At 39.8% G+C, this 19395-nt stretch overlaps 1 protein-coding gene across 4 annotated transcripts in view; it reads left to right on the top strand.

Annotated features, from left to right (window-relative positions):
- G3BP1 (G3BP stress granule assembly factor 1) overlaps positions 1-18748 on the top strand; it is a 43034-nt gene extending 24286 nt beyond the window's left edge. For all 4 annotated transcript variants that reach the window (XM_051844395.2, XM_070076340.1, XM_070076339.1 and 1 more), the window contains exons 3-12: positions 265-346; positions 1081-1254; positions 3529-3619; positions 4465-4558; positions 6556-6757; positions 9213-9314; positions 9523-9634; positions 9837-9965; positions 10550-10659; positions 11524-18748. In XM_051844395.2, the coding sequence (XP_051700355.1) occupies positions 265-346; positions 1081-1254; positions 3529-3619; positions 4465-4558; positions 6556-6757; positions 9213-9314; positions 9523-9634; positions 9837-9965; positions 10550-10659; positions 11524-11730 (1303 nt within the window). In that variant the 3' untranslated portion in view covers positions 11731-18748. The remainder of the gene's footprint in view (positions 1-264; positions 347-1080; positions 1255-3528; positions 3620-4464; positions 4559-6555; positions 6758-9212; positions 9315-9522; positions 9635-9836; positions 9966-10549; positions 10660-11523) is intronic.
- The last annotated feature ends 647 nt before the right edge of the window (positions 18749-19395 follow it).

Raw genomic sequence — 19395 nt, forward strand, 5'->3', positions numbered from 1 at the left:
TGATTATTCTACCCTGAAGCCTGGACTTAGGACTTGTAAAATAAATGTTCTGCCTCACTGGCAAAATCCATGCCCATTCAGCAGATGTTGACTGAGTGTAGGGCATGGGGAGATGATTGTGTAGATTTAGAAGATGAAAAAGAAAACACATTTCTACCTTCAATCATATGCTAATGAGATAGATGGCTACTGAACTTGAATAATAGATACCTGGTCTTAAAGATACATGAGGATGACCAGTAAATTACCTTCCTTTTTACGCAGATTTTATGGAAAGAACTCTTCTTACGTCCATGGGGGATTGGATTCAAATGGCAAGCCAGCGGATGCAGTTTATGGACAGAAAGTAAGTATGCCTAGTTGTATTCAGGTCTTTAAGCAGCTGAAAAATAACTAGCAAAGCAGGCGTATACATGCCCAATAGATTGATAATACTTAAAGATCACATTTCTCAATTTCTTAGAGATTTAGCTAATTGTGATTTGATTCATAAAATATTGTTGAAGTGCTTATGTGATGTCATATTTGTTCATTTTGAATGGTAATATTCTGAAGTTAGAAGATAGTTGAAGGGTCAGCGCTGTGGTGCAGCAGGTTAAAGCCATGGCATGCAGTGCTGACATCCCATTTGGTTGCCAGTTCAAGTCCCAGTTGGTCGCTCCAATTCCAGTCCAGCTCCCTGCTAATGCACCTGGGAGAGCAGGGAAGATGGCCCAGGTCCTTGGGCCCCCGCATCAATGTGGGAGACCCAGAGGAAGCTCCTCCCTTCTGGCTTCAGATGAGCTCAGCTCTAGCCATTGTGGCCATCTGCAGAGTGAACAGTAGATGGAAGACCTCTCTCCACCTCTTTCTGAAACTCTAATGAATAAAATATTTTTTTAAAAGATACTTGATGAGGATCATTTCTTTTGAAAAGCATTCATTTTGAATAGTTTTAAAGGTGTTAAGTGTGATCACTGAGAATAAAGTATAAAAAGCATTTAAAATAGGAGTGTTGTTTTGAAAGTTTTTTGGCTTTATTTTATTGTTGCTAGAAGCTATATAAATTATCAGTCATTAACACTTGCCTTGATTCCTTAGGAAATCCATAGGAAGGTGATGTCACAGAACTTCACCAATTGCCACACCAAGATTCGCCATGTTGATGCTCATGCTACTCTGAATGATGGTGTGGTGGTCCAGGTGATGGGACTGCTCTCCAATAATAACCAGGCTTTGAGGAGATTCATGCAGACATTTGTCCTTGCTCCTGAGGTATGTGTATAGGAATATATATAGGATTATAGTGATGCTATAGTAGTTTAATTTCACATATTTGATATGTAAAAAAAATTGAAAGATTGTATACATTTGTAAAATGTTTATGAAATTTCAACCTTACAGAAAAGTGGTAATAGTAAAACTGCTGCGTACACTTCACCTAGTGCCACTGTCAATGCTTGCTTGCTCACATGTGTGTAATCTTTTTCTATTTACCTTTAGTTTTTTCTCATAAAACACTTGAAAGTAAGTTGGAAACTTAGTGTTCTATCATCTTCAAATACTTAAGCGGCTGCTTTTTTTTAAAGATTGATCTAATTATTTGAAAGGCAGAATTAGATCTAATCCCATGCAGTCTTGGCATTCTGTTAAGAATTTATATAGGAGCTGGTGCTGTGGCATAGTGGGTAAAGCTGCTGCCTGCAGTGCTGGCATCCCATATGGGTGCCGGTTCAAGTCCTAGCTGTTCGATGTTTGATCCAGCTCTTTGGTATGGCCTGGGAAAGCAGTAGAAGATGGCCCAAGTGCTTGGGTGCCTGCACCCACATGGGAGATCCAGAGAAAGCTCCTGGCTCCTGGCTTCAGATCTGCGCAGCTCTGGCCTTTGAGGCCATCTGGGAAGTTAACCATCAGATGGAAGACCTCTCTCTCTGCCTCTGCCTTTCTGTAGCTCTGCCTTTCAAATAAATAAATAAATCTTTTTTTATTTTTAAAATAATTTATCACCAGTCATGGATTTGTCGTATAATTACTGGATTATAATCCATTATAATTATATTGTTTATAAAATATCCCAGATCTGGTCAGTGTTAACCCCTACAAGCTGCTCTTTAGTAAATTTTTTTTTTTTACTCCAGGATCATTTTTGAATTCAATTTTTTTTTTAAGGAGCCCTAGTTCTTTTTAATTAAGCTCATCACAAAAGGATCCTAGGTTTATGTTGAATAATTGCATTTGTACCCATTTCTAGACTTCACAAGGACAGGAGGCCTGTTTGCTTCACCAGCTAAAAGTGGCTTAATAAGGAATTGCTGAATAAATGATTATATTCTGTAGCATTAATCATAGTTATTTTCTGTTTAGGGAGGTGAGCCTAAAACCCATAGGCTTGGGGCCAGTGCTGTGACTCACTTGGTTAATCCTCCATCTGCGGCGCTGGCATCCCAGATGGGCGCCAGGTTCTAGTCCCGGTTGCTCCTCTTCCAGTCCAGCTCTCTGCTGTGGCCCGGGAAGGCAGTGGAGGATGGCCCAGGTGCTTGGGCCCTGCACCCCATGGGAGACCAGGAAGAAGCACCTGGCTCCTGGCACAGCGCTGGCTGTGGTGGCCATTTGGGGAGTGAACCAATGGAAGGAAGACCTTTCTCTCTATCTCTCTTTCACTATCTATAACTTTACCTGTCAAATAAATTAAAAAAAAAAAATTCTTGTGTAAATAAAGTGACTTTTTCTCTGATTTACTTGAAGTCATGGTCATGATTTTTAGACAAAGGTTTATAAAAAGTGTAGACTTGAGGGAGTTATAGATATGTGAAAAATTACATGAAGTGTGATTGTCAGTGAACAAGTTTAGTAATTCTTTTTTCTTAAGGGAAATACCTTATTTCAAACTAGTGTACTAAGTGTAAATGGTCTCACTTTAGTATAAATTATTTAAGCTGTCTTATTTAATATGCAAGGCATTGATGTACGTTAATATCCCTCTTTTGTACATGAGGAAATAGCCTTAGAAATTGAATAACTAGCAAATGACATAGTGGAATTTCCACTCAGGTATGTGTTAAGTAATGTGAGCAAGGTTTTTTTTCAGCTGCGCTATCTAGAATGTGTGTATCAGATGTCCCAGGATGCATATTTAGGGAATTTTAAGTATCTGTTAAAAGGATAATGTGAGTGCTTGTTAATGATTTGGGATGTAGACTGTGGCATCTGACCATACTCAGACTTTTTGAGCAAACAGTGTATTTTAGTGTAGTCTTTCTTCAGTCATAGTTAAAATAGGGGTTTTCAGTTGAGGCAGTGTTGACTTTTTGGGTTAGTTTTTTTGTTTAGGGCTGTGTCATGTGCATGGTACGCTATTGATAGCATCCCTGTCCTGTACTCAGCAGTTGCTGGTACCACTCTGCTGTGGTGAAGACTCAGATGTCTCCAGATGTTGGCACATGTCTTCCAGGGGAAGAATTGCCCGCAGTTTTAGGAACCGCTGTTGTACAGGGACCTGGCTTTTTAGAAGTCTGTTGAATAAGTGAAAATTTTTTGTTGGCATTGCAGGGTTCTGTTGCAAATAAATTCTATGTTCACAATGATATCTTCAGATACCAAGATGAGGTCTTTGGTGGCTTTGTCACTGAGCCTCAGGAGGGTAAGTACTCAAATACTGTAAGTTACTTGGTTAAATTTTTTAATTGTATCAGACCTTAAGAGACTGGGTTTCTTAAGTGTTGTCATTATACTCTGTTCTTTATCAGTTACTAGTGAACAGGTTAGCTTTTTCATGTTGAGATTGGGCGAAAGCATAAGACACTTAAAAGTGGACAGGTCTATTATACAATAGCCCTACCCTGCAGAAGGCCTGTTGACACTTGTACTACAGTGTACTTGGGTTAAAGGAATGCAGCCCTGACTTTAAGGAACCTAAGTCTTTTATAAGGTTAGTAAACATGATTGTGTTTTGCAACAGAGGGAAGTACTCTTCTTTTCCAAAGCTGTAATATTGAAAATGTCTGGAATCAAATGTTGTTGAAAAATAGCCTGGAATAAAGGGTAACTGTAGGAAATGGACAGAAACCAAAAAACCTGTAGAGAATAACCTCCAAAATGGTAATATTTGAGTGTTTTCTATGACTGAGATTGTTCCAGAGCTGTATATATTCTGTAATACACAGCTTTATAAATAGGTACTTTGGGTACCATTGTCCTCATTTAATAAATTTGGGCACCATGGGGCAGTAATGTGATAAAACTAGTAAGACAGTGTAGCCTCTATTCGATGACTTCAAATAGGACTTGACTCCATGTTCTTAATTGAATTAGTACCGCAGTCTTCATTTTCTCTATTAATTTGTGATATGATTTTACCAAATTGCCTTTAAAAAAAAAAAAGTGTGTGTGTGTGTATGTGTATGGTATTTCATTGTCTTTTTGATTGCTCACAATAAATACACTGAAACAGAACATTTTTTTAAGTATCTTTTCCTTCTTCCTTAGAATCTGAGGAAGAAGTAGAGGAACCTGAGGAAAGGCAGCAGACACCTGAAGTGGTACCTGATGATTCAGGAACTTTCTATGACCAGACTGTCAGGTAAGGAAGATTTTTAATGATTTCCCAAAAGAAGGGTTTTGCTTTTGGATATGTGGTTTTATTTATTTATTTGACAGATAGAGTTAATAGGAAGAGACAGAGAGAAAGGGCTTCTTTCCGCTGGTTCACTCCCCAAATGGCCATAACAGCCAGGGCTGGGCCAAGCGGAAGCCAGGAGCTTCCTTCGTGTCTCCCATGTGGGTCCAGGTGCCCACACACTTGGGCCATCTTCTGCTTTCCCAGGTCATAGCACAGAGTTGGGTCGGAAGAGCAGCAACTGGTACACAAATGGCACCCATATGGGATGCTGGCACTGTAGGCAGAAGCTTAGCCTTCTGTGCCATGGTGCCAGCTCCAGTTTTTTTTCTTTTTATGAAATTTTATTTGTTTGAAAGGAAGAGAGAGAACAGAGCCAAAGATCTCTGGTCTGCTCTTGTTTCCCCAAATGCCTGTATTAGCTGGGGTTAAAGCCAGGAACCAGGAACTTATTCCAGGACTCCAGTATGGCTGGGAGGGATCCAAGTACTTGCAGCATCACCTGCTGGCTCTCAGGATGTGCATTAGCAACAAGTTGGTATCAGAAGTGGAGCCAGGACACAGACCCAGGCTCTCCAACAGGGATATGGGCATCCCAGGTGGTGTCTTCACTGTTGTACCAAGTGCTGACTCTTATTGCCTTTTTTTCCCCCCTTGTTGACCACATCAAACATGAATGGAATTTCTTATCAAGAATTTAATTCATTGAGGTATTGCATTAAATACTTTGGGGGGGGGTACAAAATGTACAGGTATTGGAGATTAAGCATAAATTGACATTCACATGTGAGAGTAATTTTAGTATCAGTAATTTCATTACCACAGTGAGTGTATCATTGTGTCATAGGTTCTTTTTCTCTTGAATTGGAAAAGAAATGTGTTTTATAGGAATAGACTGCATGTTTATACTTGTTAACATGTAATGTCCCGAATGTTTATAATTCAGTGCTTAAAGAATATTTTTAGGTGTTTCTCAAGGTGTAGTGATGGACTAACTGTATTACTCACTTGGGTGGTTGGGTGAAAATGAAGATGCATGGTCCTATCCCAAACCTGTTGAATTAGAATTTTGGGAAGAAGAAGAGTTCCTGGTGATTTAGTTGGAACTTGAAGAATTTCCTGTTCTGGGGCCTGGTACTGTGACACAGTGAGTTAAGCTGTTGCCTCTGATGCTGGCATCCCATATGGGCACCAGCCCTAGTTGCTTCACTTCCGATTCAGCTCTCTGCTAATGCGCCTAGGAAAGCAATGGAAAATGGCTTAAGTGCCTGGGGCCCTTGCACTCATGTGGGAGATCTGGATGAAGCTCCGGGCTCCTGGCTTCTGTCTGGCTTAGCACTGACTGTTTGTGGACATTTGGGGAGTGAACCAGCAGTTGGAAGGTCTCTCTGTCTCCCCTCTCTGTAACTCAGCATTTCAAAGAAATAAGTAAATCTTGAAAAATATTTACGGTTTTGAAGCAATATTAATGATTTTTCTTTCTTCTGAAATTTTTTGAATTTTATTATAAGAATTCTGTGGGTGGTGAAATTCACATATAAAACTGAACCATTGTAACCATTTTAAGTCTGCAGCATAGTGGTGTTAACTCCATACACATTGTACAGTAGATCTTGAGAGAATGTTTTCATCTGGCAGAATAAACTATACCTGTTGAGAACAGAACTTTGTCTTCTCCCACCTCCCTGCCTATTACATTTGACGTTTTTGTTCTGTTGTGTGAGGAGTAAATTGTAATAGTTTCGGGATTGCAGCTGAATGATAAGTAAAGGTTTTGACTCATGTTCAGATTTTGCCAGTAAACTGATTCTAGTTAAGATTTGTTCATTGAGTGCTTTTTATTTTAACTCAGGTGTACAATTCTTATTTGGCAAGAGGGAGCTATTTTTGTCCGTAATTGAGAATTTTCTTGTAAGACAGGGGAAGGCTGAATGATTATTTTTTGTATTTTCTTGTGAAAGCAATGACTTGGAAGAACACCTAGAGGAACCCGTTACTGAACCAGAGCCTGATCCTGAACCAGAACCAGAACCAGAACCTGTCTCTGAAATCCAAGAGGAAAAGCCCGAGCCAGTATTAGAAGAAGCTACTCCTGAAGATGCTCAGAAGAGTTCTTCTCCAGCACCTGCAGACATAGCTCAGACAGCACAGGAAGACTTGAGGGTATGGAGAAGGCTTCACTTGTCTATTTCTACTTTATTTTTCAGAATTTCTTTTCTCCTCTACTGCTGCTTGGGTAACTTCCTCCACTGCTTACCCAGGTGCACTAGCCAGGAATTGGGTCAGAAGTAGGATGCCAGTGCTGCAGGCTGGGGCTTTAACCCCCTATGCCACACCACTGGCCCTGCTTGGTTAACCTTAATACTTAACGTTTTCATTTGTGGTTTAGGATACCTTTTTTTTTTTTTTTTTTTTTCGACAGGCAGAGTTAGACAGTGAGAGAGAGACAGAGAGAAAGGCCTTCCTCTCTGTTGGTTCACCCTGTAAGTGGCCGCTACGGCCAGCGCACTGCACCGATTCGAAACCAAGAGCCAGATGCTTCCTCCTGGTCTCCCATGAGGTTGCACGGCCCAAGGACCTGAGCCATCCTCCACTGCACTCCTGGGCCACAACAGAGAGCTAGACTGGAAGAGGAGCAACCGGGACAGAACCGGCACCCCAACTGGGACTAGAACCCCAGGGTGCCGGTGCCACAGGTGGAGGATTAGCCTAGTGAGCCGTGGCACCAGCCTAGGGTACCTTATTAAATATTGAGCCATCCCTCAGTTAAGAAGGAAGATGCCTATTGCTTTTTAACAACATAAGTAACTGCCCTGCCCCCCTTAACTTGCATACCTATTGCACTATAAATTTCAGGTGCCATTTTACCACTATGTCATTGTAAAATATTTCATCTTTAAACTGGTAAATATTTGTTAAGCAAATGGATATCATTTTTTTTAAGATAACATGGTGAAATCTTGGTAACAGTAGTAGTAGGAAGGTAACTTCTAATTAAAATGTCTGATTTCAGAAGTTTGAAGCTTTTCTGTTACCTCTCCTGAGTCCCATCAGTGTGTGTGGAAATACTGACTTTTGCTTGCACATTTCAAATAGGTTGATTGGGTCGAGAGTGGATGATAGTATAGTAGTGCAGTTAGAGAGATGATAGCTTGGGTTATGACTTGGCAGTGGAGATGGAAATGAAATAATTGGGTCAAATAACAGGTTCTGATGATTTTTTAAGTGGGCAGTTTTAAAGTGTTCAAGATGATTGTACACTCTGTATAATTGGATCCATGTTTGTAGAGTGGATCAGTTCAGTCATGAAGAGCTGAGCTAGTTTTGGGGAGAGAATTTTCTTTGATTCATAAACTTGAAATTGACTAAAAGTAGCTTCCTTTTTTCTAATTTGGCTGATGCCAAAGAATCCCCCTCCTTCTCACCCAGCCTGAAGCAGTGTTATTTTCTCGGCTGCCACCAGGAGAGTGCCTGTGGTGTGCTGCCAAGTTGGTCTGCCTGGTGCTCTGACACAGGCAGCAGCTGCTCCTTCTTCCCCCAAGGAATTATAATAACTAAATATTGAAGAGGTGAAATAAAGAAACCTCAAGGAACTCCATCCTGCCTATAAGAATTATTATGTGTATACAAAAGGTATTCTAAAAGTTCATGAAAAATGCATATTATGAAAAAACTATAAATGGATTTTACCATTTTTTTTCTTTTGATCTTGGGAATGGACATTTAACCTATGTGGTTAAGATGCCCACCTCAGAGTACCTGAGTTTGATTCCTGGTTATGGTGTCTGTCTACAATTTCCTGCTAGTGTATACCCTGTAAGACAGCGGTGATGTCTCAAATAGTTGGGTTCTTACCACGTATGTGGGGGACATGATTGTGTTCTTGGCTTCCACCTTTAGCCTGACACAGTCCCAGCTGTTGTAGGCACTTAGCATGAACCAGTGGCTGAGAGCTCTCTGTCTCAGATAAATTAATACTAGAAAACTTTCTTAAAATCCATTTTCTGTTAATTTTTTAAAATATTAAGGTGTACAGATTCATGTATTTCACATATATAGATTCAGGGACATAGTGATACTTCCTATCTTACCCATGCTCTCACCCTTTCTCTTCCCTCTCCTGTTCCCACTCTTAATTTTTACATATATCTATTTTCAGTTTACTTTATACTCATAAGATCAACCCTACACTAAATAAAAAGTTCAACAGATAGTATGAAGGAAGAACTGTTCCTCAGCATTAGCGACAAGGGCTGTAAATGATCATGAAATCTCAGAATGTCAATTTTCACGCCAATACATTGCAGTTTAGGTACTCAGTTACCGCAGATCAGGGATAACAGGGTATCTATCTGTCTTTTTGGGATTGACTTATTTCACTAAGTAATGGTTTCCAGTTAACATTCATTTTGTTGCAAAAGACAGGATTTCCTTTTTCTACTGGTGAGTAGTATTCCATAGTTTATCTAGTCATCAGCTGATAAACTGATTAACTTATTTTAATTATATTTTCTGCTAAATTTTTGAAGCGCCTTTGTATTTATCTATAGGAAATCAAGAATGGTAGCTCTTCTGTTTTGGAATATATTGTAACCATGTTATGTTGATGTTCCCTTAGACATTTTCTTGGGCATCTGTGACCAGTAAGAACCTTCCACCCAGTGGAGCTGTTCCAGTTACTGGGATACCACCTCATGTTGTTAAAGTTCCAGCTTCACAAGTAAGAGTTTATAAACACTTGCACTCAGGCAAATTTACAGTTACATTCATAATTTAATTATACAGAGGTTTTGAGAAGGTGGGAATTGGTATATAGGGCAGAGCAGGGTAGAGAGTTTTCATTTCCTAGCTTGTCTTTATATTGTTAGCTGTGAAATTTACAAGAAAAATGCTACACTTGCTTTGTTCTTTACAATAATGTTTTTCAGCCCCGTCCAGAGTCTAAGCCTGAATCTCAGATTCCACCGCAGAGGCCTCAGAGGGATCAAAGAGTGAGAGAGCAACGAATAAACATTCCTCCCCAGAGGGGCCCCAGGCCAAGTAAGAGCTTGGAAGGGTGATTTCTATTGTCTGGGGTAATTTGAGGTTAGGGCTTATTTGGGGGGGGGGGGGCAATTGTTATTTGTGCACTCTAAAAATACTTCAGGTTAATTGGATTGCTTGTATCTGGAGTGCAGGGAAGACAGTTGTGTTAACAGTCCCTGTTTATCTTGACTTTGATTGGTATGTTTGTTTCTTTAAGTTCGTGAGCCTGGAGAGCAAGGTGATGTTGAACCCCGAAGAATTGTGAGACACCCTGACAGTCACCAGCTCTTCATTGGCAATCTGCCTCATGAGGTGGACAAATCGGAACTGAAAGATTTCTTTCAAAGTAAGTTATTAAGTGTTGAACATATAAGTGCATCACTGTCAAATAGAAATAGAAGATAAGCAATAAATACGTAGTTTTGAGTTTTTTAACAATTATGTTTTTTAAAAAAAAACTGGATAATTCAGTTTTAATGTTTATTCAGTTATGTGTAAAACATAACCATTCAGTATGTGAAAGTACAAGAGATAAAGGTTGAGCCTCCCTAAGGTGGAAATAGAAAATTACCCAAGCTTTCTGAGTGCTAAGCATGGTGCCACATGTGGAAAATTCCATACTTCTGTGACAGGTTGTCCTCAAAACACAGGCATAGGAACAATAGTACATAAACGTACCTTCAGTTTCTGTTGAGACTTAGAATTCATCCTAAAGTATATCTTACATATACAAATGCAGATATTTTGAAATCTGAAAAAATCTGAAGCACGTTGGTTTGCAAGCATTTTAGATAAGGGACACTCAACCTGTGTTTTATATTTCTGGCACCTTTCAGTGCATACTGTTTCCATATGTGTAGTGGCTGCTGTTCTGAATGGTACTCTTTGTTTAAAGGAAACACTCTACTAAGAATCTTTGTCATTTGGCAGATTATGGGAATGTGGTGGAGTTGCGCATCAACAGTGGTGGAAAGCTGCCCAATTTTGGTTTTGTTGTATTTGATGATTCTGAGCCTGTTCAGAAGGTCCTTAGCAACAGGGTAAGCTGATTCTTACCTTTCTAATTCCATTTTCCTGTAAACTTTTTGTTGTATCCCATTTTATGGCCAATATGTTTAGGTTGGCCTTGAATTCAAATCTTAGAGAATGTAATAAACCCAGTGGACCAGACAAGATCCTGATAAATTACTTCCCAGTTACTTGTCCCAAGACTAAGCAGTATGTTTATTTATTTATTTTTTAAAGATTTATTTATTTTAAAGGCAGAGTTGGGCAGAGGCAGAGAGAGGTCTTCCATCCGCAGGTTCACTCCCCAAATGGCAGCAATGGCTGGAGCTGCACTGATCCGAAGCCAGGAGCCAGGAGCTCAAGGAGTTGGGCCATCTTTTACTGCTTTCCCAGGCCTTAGCAGAGAGCTGGATTAGAAGTGGAGCAGCTGGGACTTGAACGGGCACCTATATGGGAAGCCAGCACTGCAGGTGGTGGCATTAACCGCTGTGCCACAGTGCCGGCCCCTCTTTTTTTCTTTTTTTAAAACAAAGAATTGTGCATTTGAAAGTAGAGTGACTGGAAAATACTCTGGCTGCTGGTTTACTCCCCAAATGGCTGCAGTGGCTGAAGCCAGGCCAGGCCAAAACCAGGAGTCCAGAACTTCATCTGGGTTTCTCACATAGTTGTAGGGTCCCAGCCACAGCTACTTCCCAGGTACATTGGCAGGGATCAGAAGTGGAGCTGCTGGCACTTGAGCCTGTGTTCTGATACGGGATGCCGGCAGTTTAGCACTTTCTGCCGCAGTGCTGGCTCCGCTGGTTTTTTTGTTTTGCTTTGTTTTGTTGTGTTTTTTTTTGTTGTTTTGATAGCCCGTAAGCACACTGAGTGAAGTCAGATCACTTTGCTTCTTACAGCCCATCATGTTCAGAGGTGAAGTCCGTCTGAATGTGGAAGAGAAGAAGACTCGAGCTGCTAGGGAGGGAGATCGTCGCGATAACCGCCTGCGGGGACCTGGAGGCCCTCGAGGTGGGCTGGGTGGTGGAATGCGAGGCCCTCCCCGTGGAGGCATGGTGCAGAAACCCGGATTCGGAGTGGGAAGGGGGATTGCTCCACGGCAATGAATTACCCATCGCTGATCATCACACAGCCGTACAAACCCCAGCTCCTGCAGAGTGGTGAATTTCTTCAACCAGCCTTTCTTGGAGTATGACCTAGTCTGTTATAAACTGCTTACGTTTGTACAACTTCACTTCTCTTGTGTTAATGGTGTGTGCTCCTTTTCCCTCCTTCTTCCCTTTAGTCCTTCACTTCCAATTTTGTGGAATGATATTTTAGGAGTATTGGATTTATAAAGAAGATAAAGACAAAAGACTGAATTTCCTTGCTTACACTTTGCATATACAGACTGGATTTTTTTAAAATAGCCATTTCCCCAAAGGAATGTGTCTTGCTTATTACTGACATTTGGTATGTTTCATTCATTGGAATATTCTTATTTTCTACATGTTCCAGAAACCTGTGAGATACAGGATTTGATAAACATTTTGAAGGCAAGAAAAATCCAATTGTTCTATGAGAGTCATGACCTTCTGGTGTAGAAAAGTTGCCACTGAAAAATTTAACAAGTTTCATTTTCTCTAGTATGGCTAAAAACTGAATAAAAGGTGTTAATAGAGTTAATTTGTTTTGGTATGTGATCACAAAACAATTCTGAAACACTGTTTCTACCACTAAAACTTAAATTGTGAGATAGGTTTTAAATGTGTAGTATGCAACTGATGAGCTTTTCTTGAACTGTTAGAATTTTTTTGAAGTAGAATTTTTTTCATGTTTAATTTGTATTTGTAAAAAAAAATAGAAAACAAAAACAAAAAAAGTCCCGAAATCCAAATAACAAAAAACCAGAGCAAAACTGTTGTGCCTTCTCTTTGATTCCAGTCTTGACAATTGTTTAAACAAAAATAAATTAAAAAAAATTCTAGATTTGTTTTTACCAGGTTAAGAGTATGTGGGAAATTGTAGAATCCCTTTATCAACACCTTGTTTGTTTGTCATCTGTTAACATTTGTTATGCCTTATTCTAAAATTGAGTCTCAAACTGGAATGCCTTTGAGGACAGATATTTCTATAGAGGTCCTTTGACCTAAATAGTTCTGCATTTGTATTAAGTTTTATTTTGATATCTAACCGGATTCCTAATCATAGCCCATAAGAAGGAATGTGACTTTAATATTGGACTTCACTACTTCACTGATATACTCGAGTGTCTGCAATTTTTTTTTCCTTTAAATCATAGCCATATGGTAAATTTTCTATTTTGTTAAGGTTCTCTTTTATTGATGGGCATGCAGTGGGTATTTCTTGGAAATGGCCAAATTTTTATTAAAATATTTCTGGAAGAAAATTTAATCTGGTAATATAGACTAATACTCGTTTCGCATACTATGTTATTTGTTGAGTGTTGTGTGTGAGGGTGTGAGGTGGGTGAAGGTTTTGTTTACACAAATGTGAAACAAGCCTTTGTGTGATAACTGATCACTAATGGAAGGACAACTAAGTTGTCAGTTTAATTTATTTTCTTAACAGCGTTCCTCTGCAGGACTGTCATTGGAGCAATAGTATAGGAATAAGAATGTTTCATTTTGCAGAAACTGTTGGCTGTGAAGGGGTTGGATAAGTGTTAAATGAATTTTGATATTACCAATTTGGTCCCGCTGTTTCAAATACTTGAAAAAATGGTAGCATCTTCTTCATATAAAGAAACTTAGGCGACTGAGTCATTTGGCTCTTAAATAACTCTTTGGTAACCACTTCATTTGACCCACGCCTGTCATAATTGGAAAAAGCTTGCACTTTTGTAGCTTATGTTAAGCTTGTTTTGAAAAGAAAGCTAGCCTGAGATCCTTTTGAGAAAAACAAATGGCAGTAACTTTGAAGTCAAAAGGTTTTACTGATGAGTGCGCAATCATACATGTGAAATCAAGGGTTCTTCTTACTCAGAGGTTTAAAGTGCTGAGTAGATACAGTGATTCTCAAATTCTAGTTATGTCATAGAGGGTGTTTCAAAATAAGTGAGATGTGGGGAGAGTGAGAGAGACTATCTGGTGTCATTGGATTGGGGCCAAGGACACCAAATATTTTCTAACAGTGAAGCAAGCCTTTTTTCTTTTCTTTTTTTTTCTTTTTCTTTTTTTTTTTTTGACAGGTAGAGTGGACAGTGAGAGAGAGACAGAGAGAAAGGTCTTCCCTTGCCATTGGTTCACCCTCCAATGGCCGCTGTGGCCGGCGCGCTGCGGCCGGTGCACCGTGCTGATCCGATGGCAGGAGCCAGGTACTTCTCCTGGTCTCCCATGGGGTGCAGGGCTCAAGCACTTGGGCCATCCTCCACTGCACTCCCTGGCCACAGCAGAGAGCTGGCCTGGAAGAGGGGCAACCGGGACAGAATCCAGCACCCCGACCGGGACTAGAACCGGGTGTGCCGGCGCCGCAAGGTGGAGGATTAGCCTAGTGAGCCGCGGCGCCAGCCATCTTTTAAGAGCCCTAATGTTACCTATGGCTGTGGATGGGTAGACTGGTGCAGGTGGGGAAGTAGGAATAGTTTGATTCTTTTGAAATTTAGCCTCAGACAAATAATTAGGAAATGGGAATCTTTTATGGAATTACAGTACCATTTATCTACTCTTATGTAATTAATATTCTGATTTTTTGCCATTATATGTACCGTGTGTGTGTGTGTGTGTGTGTGTGTGTTTAAATATGAAGAGTTAGTAGCAGTGTATGCTAAATGCTGCTTGTGAATTAATGCAGGGAATCACTGCATAATCTCAGAAAACAAATAATTTTCCCAGTAATTATAAGTCATCAAAATTGGGATGATTGTAGAGTTTTGAATAGTGAGATTTAGCATCATACTCAACACTGTTAAGAATCCCGATACCATACTTTACATTGTTGCATATTACATAAACATAGGAGCTAAAGTATGCATATAATCATGCAGCTATACAGTGAAAGCAAAACAGCAGCTCATCATTGTCAACATTTTTCGTATTTCAAGATGTAATTTTCCATCGTAGAAAATAGCCCAATATATAGTTCCTTCCTGCTGAGCTTAAAACTTTTTTTTAAAAGCTTTATTTATTTTTATTTGAAAGTCAGAGTTACACAGAGAGAGAGGTCTTCCATCCGATGGTTCACTCCCCAGTTGACCACAACAGCTGGAGCTGCGCTGATCCAAAGCCAGGAGCTTCTGGGTCTCCCACACGGGTGCAGGGACCGAAGGAGTTGGGCCATCTTCTACTGCTTTCCCAGGCCATAGCAGAGAGCTGGATGGGAAGTGGAGCAGCTGGGACTAGAACTGGCGCTCATATGGGATGCCGGCGCTTCAGACCAGGCCGTTAACCCACTGCGCCACAATGCGGGCCCTGAGCTTAAAACTCTTGAGCCATGAGTATTTTAAATTAGATGAGTTTGTTAGATGTTATCCCCAGAGTAGCAAAGGAGTAAGAAACTGTGTCAGAGCTTTTTAATAACTAGACCCTTCAGTCATCCATGTGGCAAGGACCATGTTGACCTCAAAAATTGATGCTTTTTCCTCTAGAACCATGATGCATACCCATTTGAGTTTCAGTGAGATGCAGTGAATATTACTGTAATGAAAGTACTGCATGGAGAAGTGAGTCTAGAAGACATTCGGAACAAGGTTGGCATTGCGATTCATTACTTGTAGTGCAAATGAGATTATTAGACTTGGATTTTTGTAGGTCTCCTTTTAGTTTGCAGATTTTGTGTTGTACCATGATGATAGGGATTTAGTCTTGTTATTTTCTTATGTAGTTTAATAAAAATTTAGAGCATTTAGAATCTGGATGTGCATGGTAACAATATTTTTATTTTATAGCATAACTAAGGTGAGTTGATAGAAGTTATATTTTATGTGCATAACTGCCATTCCTGATACTTTTCTTCCTCCCTGTTTTTGAAAACTTGTAGACTTAAATGATTTAGTGGAAAATGGCACTTTATAGAAGGCAACTTGTGAGACTATAAGAAATAATATTCCTATGAAATTAGTTTTGTAGACAGATCACTGTTTATGCTGAGTGATAATTCTTTTAAGTAAATGGTATCATTATTAAGATCTACTGATCTAAAGATGTCTTGCATTTCAGTTTACTTTTGGTGCTACTTAAAAGAATTTCTGCAGAACTCCATACCTTGTGAAAGAAGCATCATCATCAACATTTAGTTGAAATAGGGTTTTAGCGAGCTTCCCAGTTTACCAAAAGAGGGCAGTGGACAACTAGAGAACCCTCAACAAATGTTTCATAAACTTAGCAGTGTCACACATGGCTGTGGGGTGGGTTAAAATTGCTGATCAAGTAATAGCTCCATGGTGCTAAATGATTAGGATTTCTAGTTTTAAGATAGTAGGGTCTCTGGGGGCTTATGTTTGTTATTGTGATACTGAGGTTCTGGGGACCATAAGCATAGGCTTTTGAACTTTTAGCTAGGCTATAGTAAAGAAATGGTGGCTCATGAGATAAAACTTATTTCTGTTTACATTGTTCTCAGTGGATGTGTAACTAGCTCAAGATGATGTTGAAGTTAGACTGTAACAGTCTCAGAACATGGCCTGGATGAGTAACAAGTTGATAGCATCTAAAACCCTTATCCAGTTTGAGTTTTGAGTATAGTTGTATGATAACTTAGAAACAAGGTTTTTCAGTTTTGTAGGACTTGTTTTGAAAACCCTGGACAGTCTCCTCTCTTCCACAAGTATCCACTTGAACCCAGTAGCTTCTCTTTAATTCCCTATAAGAAGGAGGTGATATAGAAAATCTGTTCCATTGGTAATGCCATAAACTATGTGACTTAGTGAATTACACCTAGAAATGTGGTCAGTGTCCCAGATTTGTAAGGGCCAGCATGCAGTATGTGTTTAAAAACAAAAATTAGGGATTTGTATGAGAAAGTTACTGTTGGATTTAACGAGTCTTTATTTTTCAGGAGCCTACTTAGGGGAAGGCTGATTATATTTTTGGTAGCAGTTAGAAGGAAGATCATAGCCTCTTTAATCTGGATAAGACAGTTTTCACTGTTGTAATTAAAACTGCTTTTGTTACTGATTCCCCTTCTCCCCTTCCCTCCCCTTTGATGTCACATGTTTGACTTTGGATTTGTTTACATTTTAACATTTTGTTACATATACATGTTGTATATACACTGTGATTTGGGCTCTCTAAATGAAGACCTTACACCAAGACGCTGAGATAACGAAGTGTGTATGGGGGTGGGGGTGGGAGAACAACTTCCCTTTTTAACATTTAATGCACATTTAAGTAATAGAACACATTTTAAAAATGAATTTTGTATAGCAGATACTAGCTTTTGAAAGAGTTGGGGTAGAGTTTAAAGGAATAGGGATTGTTTATATGGAGAAACATTTCTTTGTGAGAAAGGTTTTCTTCCCATTGTGATTGTTGCCACTAGGAACAGAAGATCCTCCTAGAGTGTTAGTGCAGGAAAGGACTGAGGTTGTCCAGTCCCTTCATTTTACAGAAGATAAAGATGGCTCAGAGATGTAACAGGGAGTCCACATCTGCTTGCCTTCTGGGACCAGCACTCTGTGTTTGGGCTAGGAAGGGAGGCCAGAGCTGTTAAAGGTCAAGCTCTAAGGAGAAACGGGAAGGCACCACATTTTATATGCTTGCCCCATTGGTTCCATAGTTGAGTTTTCATAACCTAGATTTTCTCTATTAATGCCCAGCTCTACCAGGGCTTTGTCTAAGGACGATAACTTTTGCTCCCCTCAGGGATGGGTTTACTACTAGCTGTCAGAAAGCTATTGGGTATCCTAATGTATTAATAGCTGAAACTCAGCTGTAATTGTCTGGCACATCCTTCAGCATTTTGCATTCTGTACATTGTGGTGCTTTTTCTACCTTGTATTGTTACCACTGTAAGCTCCTAGGGGGCAGCAGTGTGGTCTTAGGCGTGTACCCTGTTCGTGTCTGGCAGTGCTGTGTATGTAGCCAGGCATTGCTGATTCCCTCGCTGCAAGTGCCTTCTCTCTTCCCTGAAGACAGACTTGAATCTGCACCCTAACTTTCCAGTCTCTTGCCTTCTGAATTGTTTCAAGACCCAGTTCATGAACTGTTGTTGTTGTTTCCTAACAAAAGATGTGTAGCACGTATGGGGAGTCCTCTTTTGGGGCTGATCTGTCTGGAGTTGGAAGAGAGGAACAAGTTCATTCTCCCACACTTCCCCTCTGCATTGTCCCATCATTTTTTTGAACTGTGTTCCTAGAGCACTTTATTACTTTCTCACAGTTGATCGTGTACCCCTACCACCTTAGAGTTAGAATTATGTTACTTGTTTTACTGCTTTATTGGACTTCAAGCTCCTAGAGGACAGGGCTGGGGGATTATTTCCTGTATTCTATCAGAAAGTACAATGACTATACTGGAGTATCAAAATGATAAATTAAGTGAGTCAAAGAACAATATATTTTTCTGTTTTTATTTTGACAAGGGAGGCATGCCTGGAGATAGGTCTTAATTCAGTGAATATTAAGGACTGTGAACTTCAGTGGAGGATATTTTGGGGGAGGGATTTGAGAGCAGGGGCAGAGGTGGGAGGAACTCACTGGCTGTTTAAGGCACCTCCAACTCTGAGCTGGTTACTCAGCCATTTCTTACTGATTGTGCCTGGCATGTCCCAGGCACTTGGCAGAAGAATTTTCTGTGGAATTTTTCTTTTTGCAACCTTGTCTCTTCATTGCTCTTAGAGTTCATAACATCACCCATGCTACAAGTCCAAGTCAGCTGCTTCCTTTTTTAACTCCTGTGTCCAGTCTCCCAGCTGAGTCCTGTCCGTTCTACCTCAAGTCTTCCATCCCTCCTCCTCACTTAGGCAGTTTCTGTAGGCTCTCAGCTTCACTTAACCTCTTCTTAGTCCAGACTACTTTATATATAATACTAGATTCATCTTATGGAAACAAAAGCTCTGACCATGTATCCCACGTGTGTTCTATCTCCCCTACTAGACTGTAAGCTCCTTATGGGCAGGATCTATGTCTGAGTCATCTTTGTATCTCCCATAGCATCTTAACCAATAAATATTTCTTGAATGAACAAACGAATTCTGATTTCTCAACATAAAGCATTGTCTAAAGTGAAGTGTCTTCCAGATCATACATAGGTTTCTCTTCAGGATAATCTGGAGAATATGAAAGTTCTCTCCCATATAAAGTTGGTGAAATAGTAACAATTATGAGGTAACCACAGAGAAAATTTCAGAAAACTTTTAATTTTTTTCCATTGGAATCAGCATGGATATGGGCATATGGATGGTTCAATAAATACATTTTTATATACATGTATCACAGAAATTTTACATTCCATCTTCAAACTGCAGAAATAGATTTGTTTTACAAGCCAAAAATAACTGCCAATGACGTTATGATTGCATGCAAAGAAAAGAGTTTAGGGGCTAAAGGGAATTGGCTTGTTCAAGGGAATTGAGTGTCCAGTGAGAAGTAAAAATGTTACATTAAGGAAGCATTTGCTTAACACGCTGCTTAAGGTGGTAGCCAAACAAATCCTTAACTGCAGCATTAAGGCCATACCAAGTTTATACATATGTACAAAGAAGTTTCCATATAAAAGACATAACTGTCAACATTTGCTTCTGGGAAAGATGAGGAACTTTGTAATTCTGACCCAGTTTTCTAGGCCAATTCGTTAATATGTTCCCCAGGCTACTTAGAAATCTCTTCTACTGTG

The sequence above is a fragment of the Oryctolagus cuniculus genome, chromosome 6 (genome assembly GCF_964237555.1).
Source record: "Oryctolagus cuniculus chromosome 6, mOryCun1.1, whole genome shotgun sequence".
Lineage (NCBI taxonomy): Eukaryota > Metazoa > Chordata > Mammalia > Lagomorpha > Leporidae > Oryctolagus > Oryctolagus cuniculus.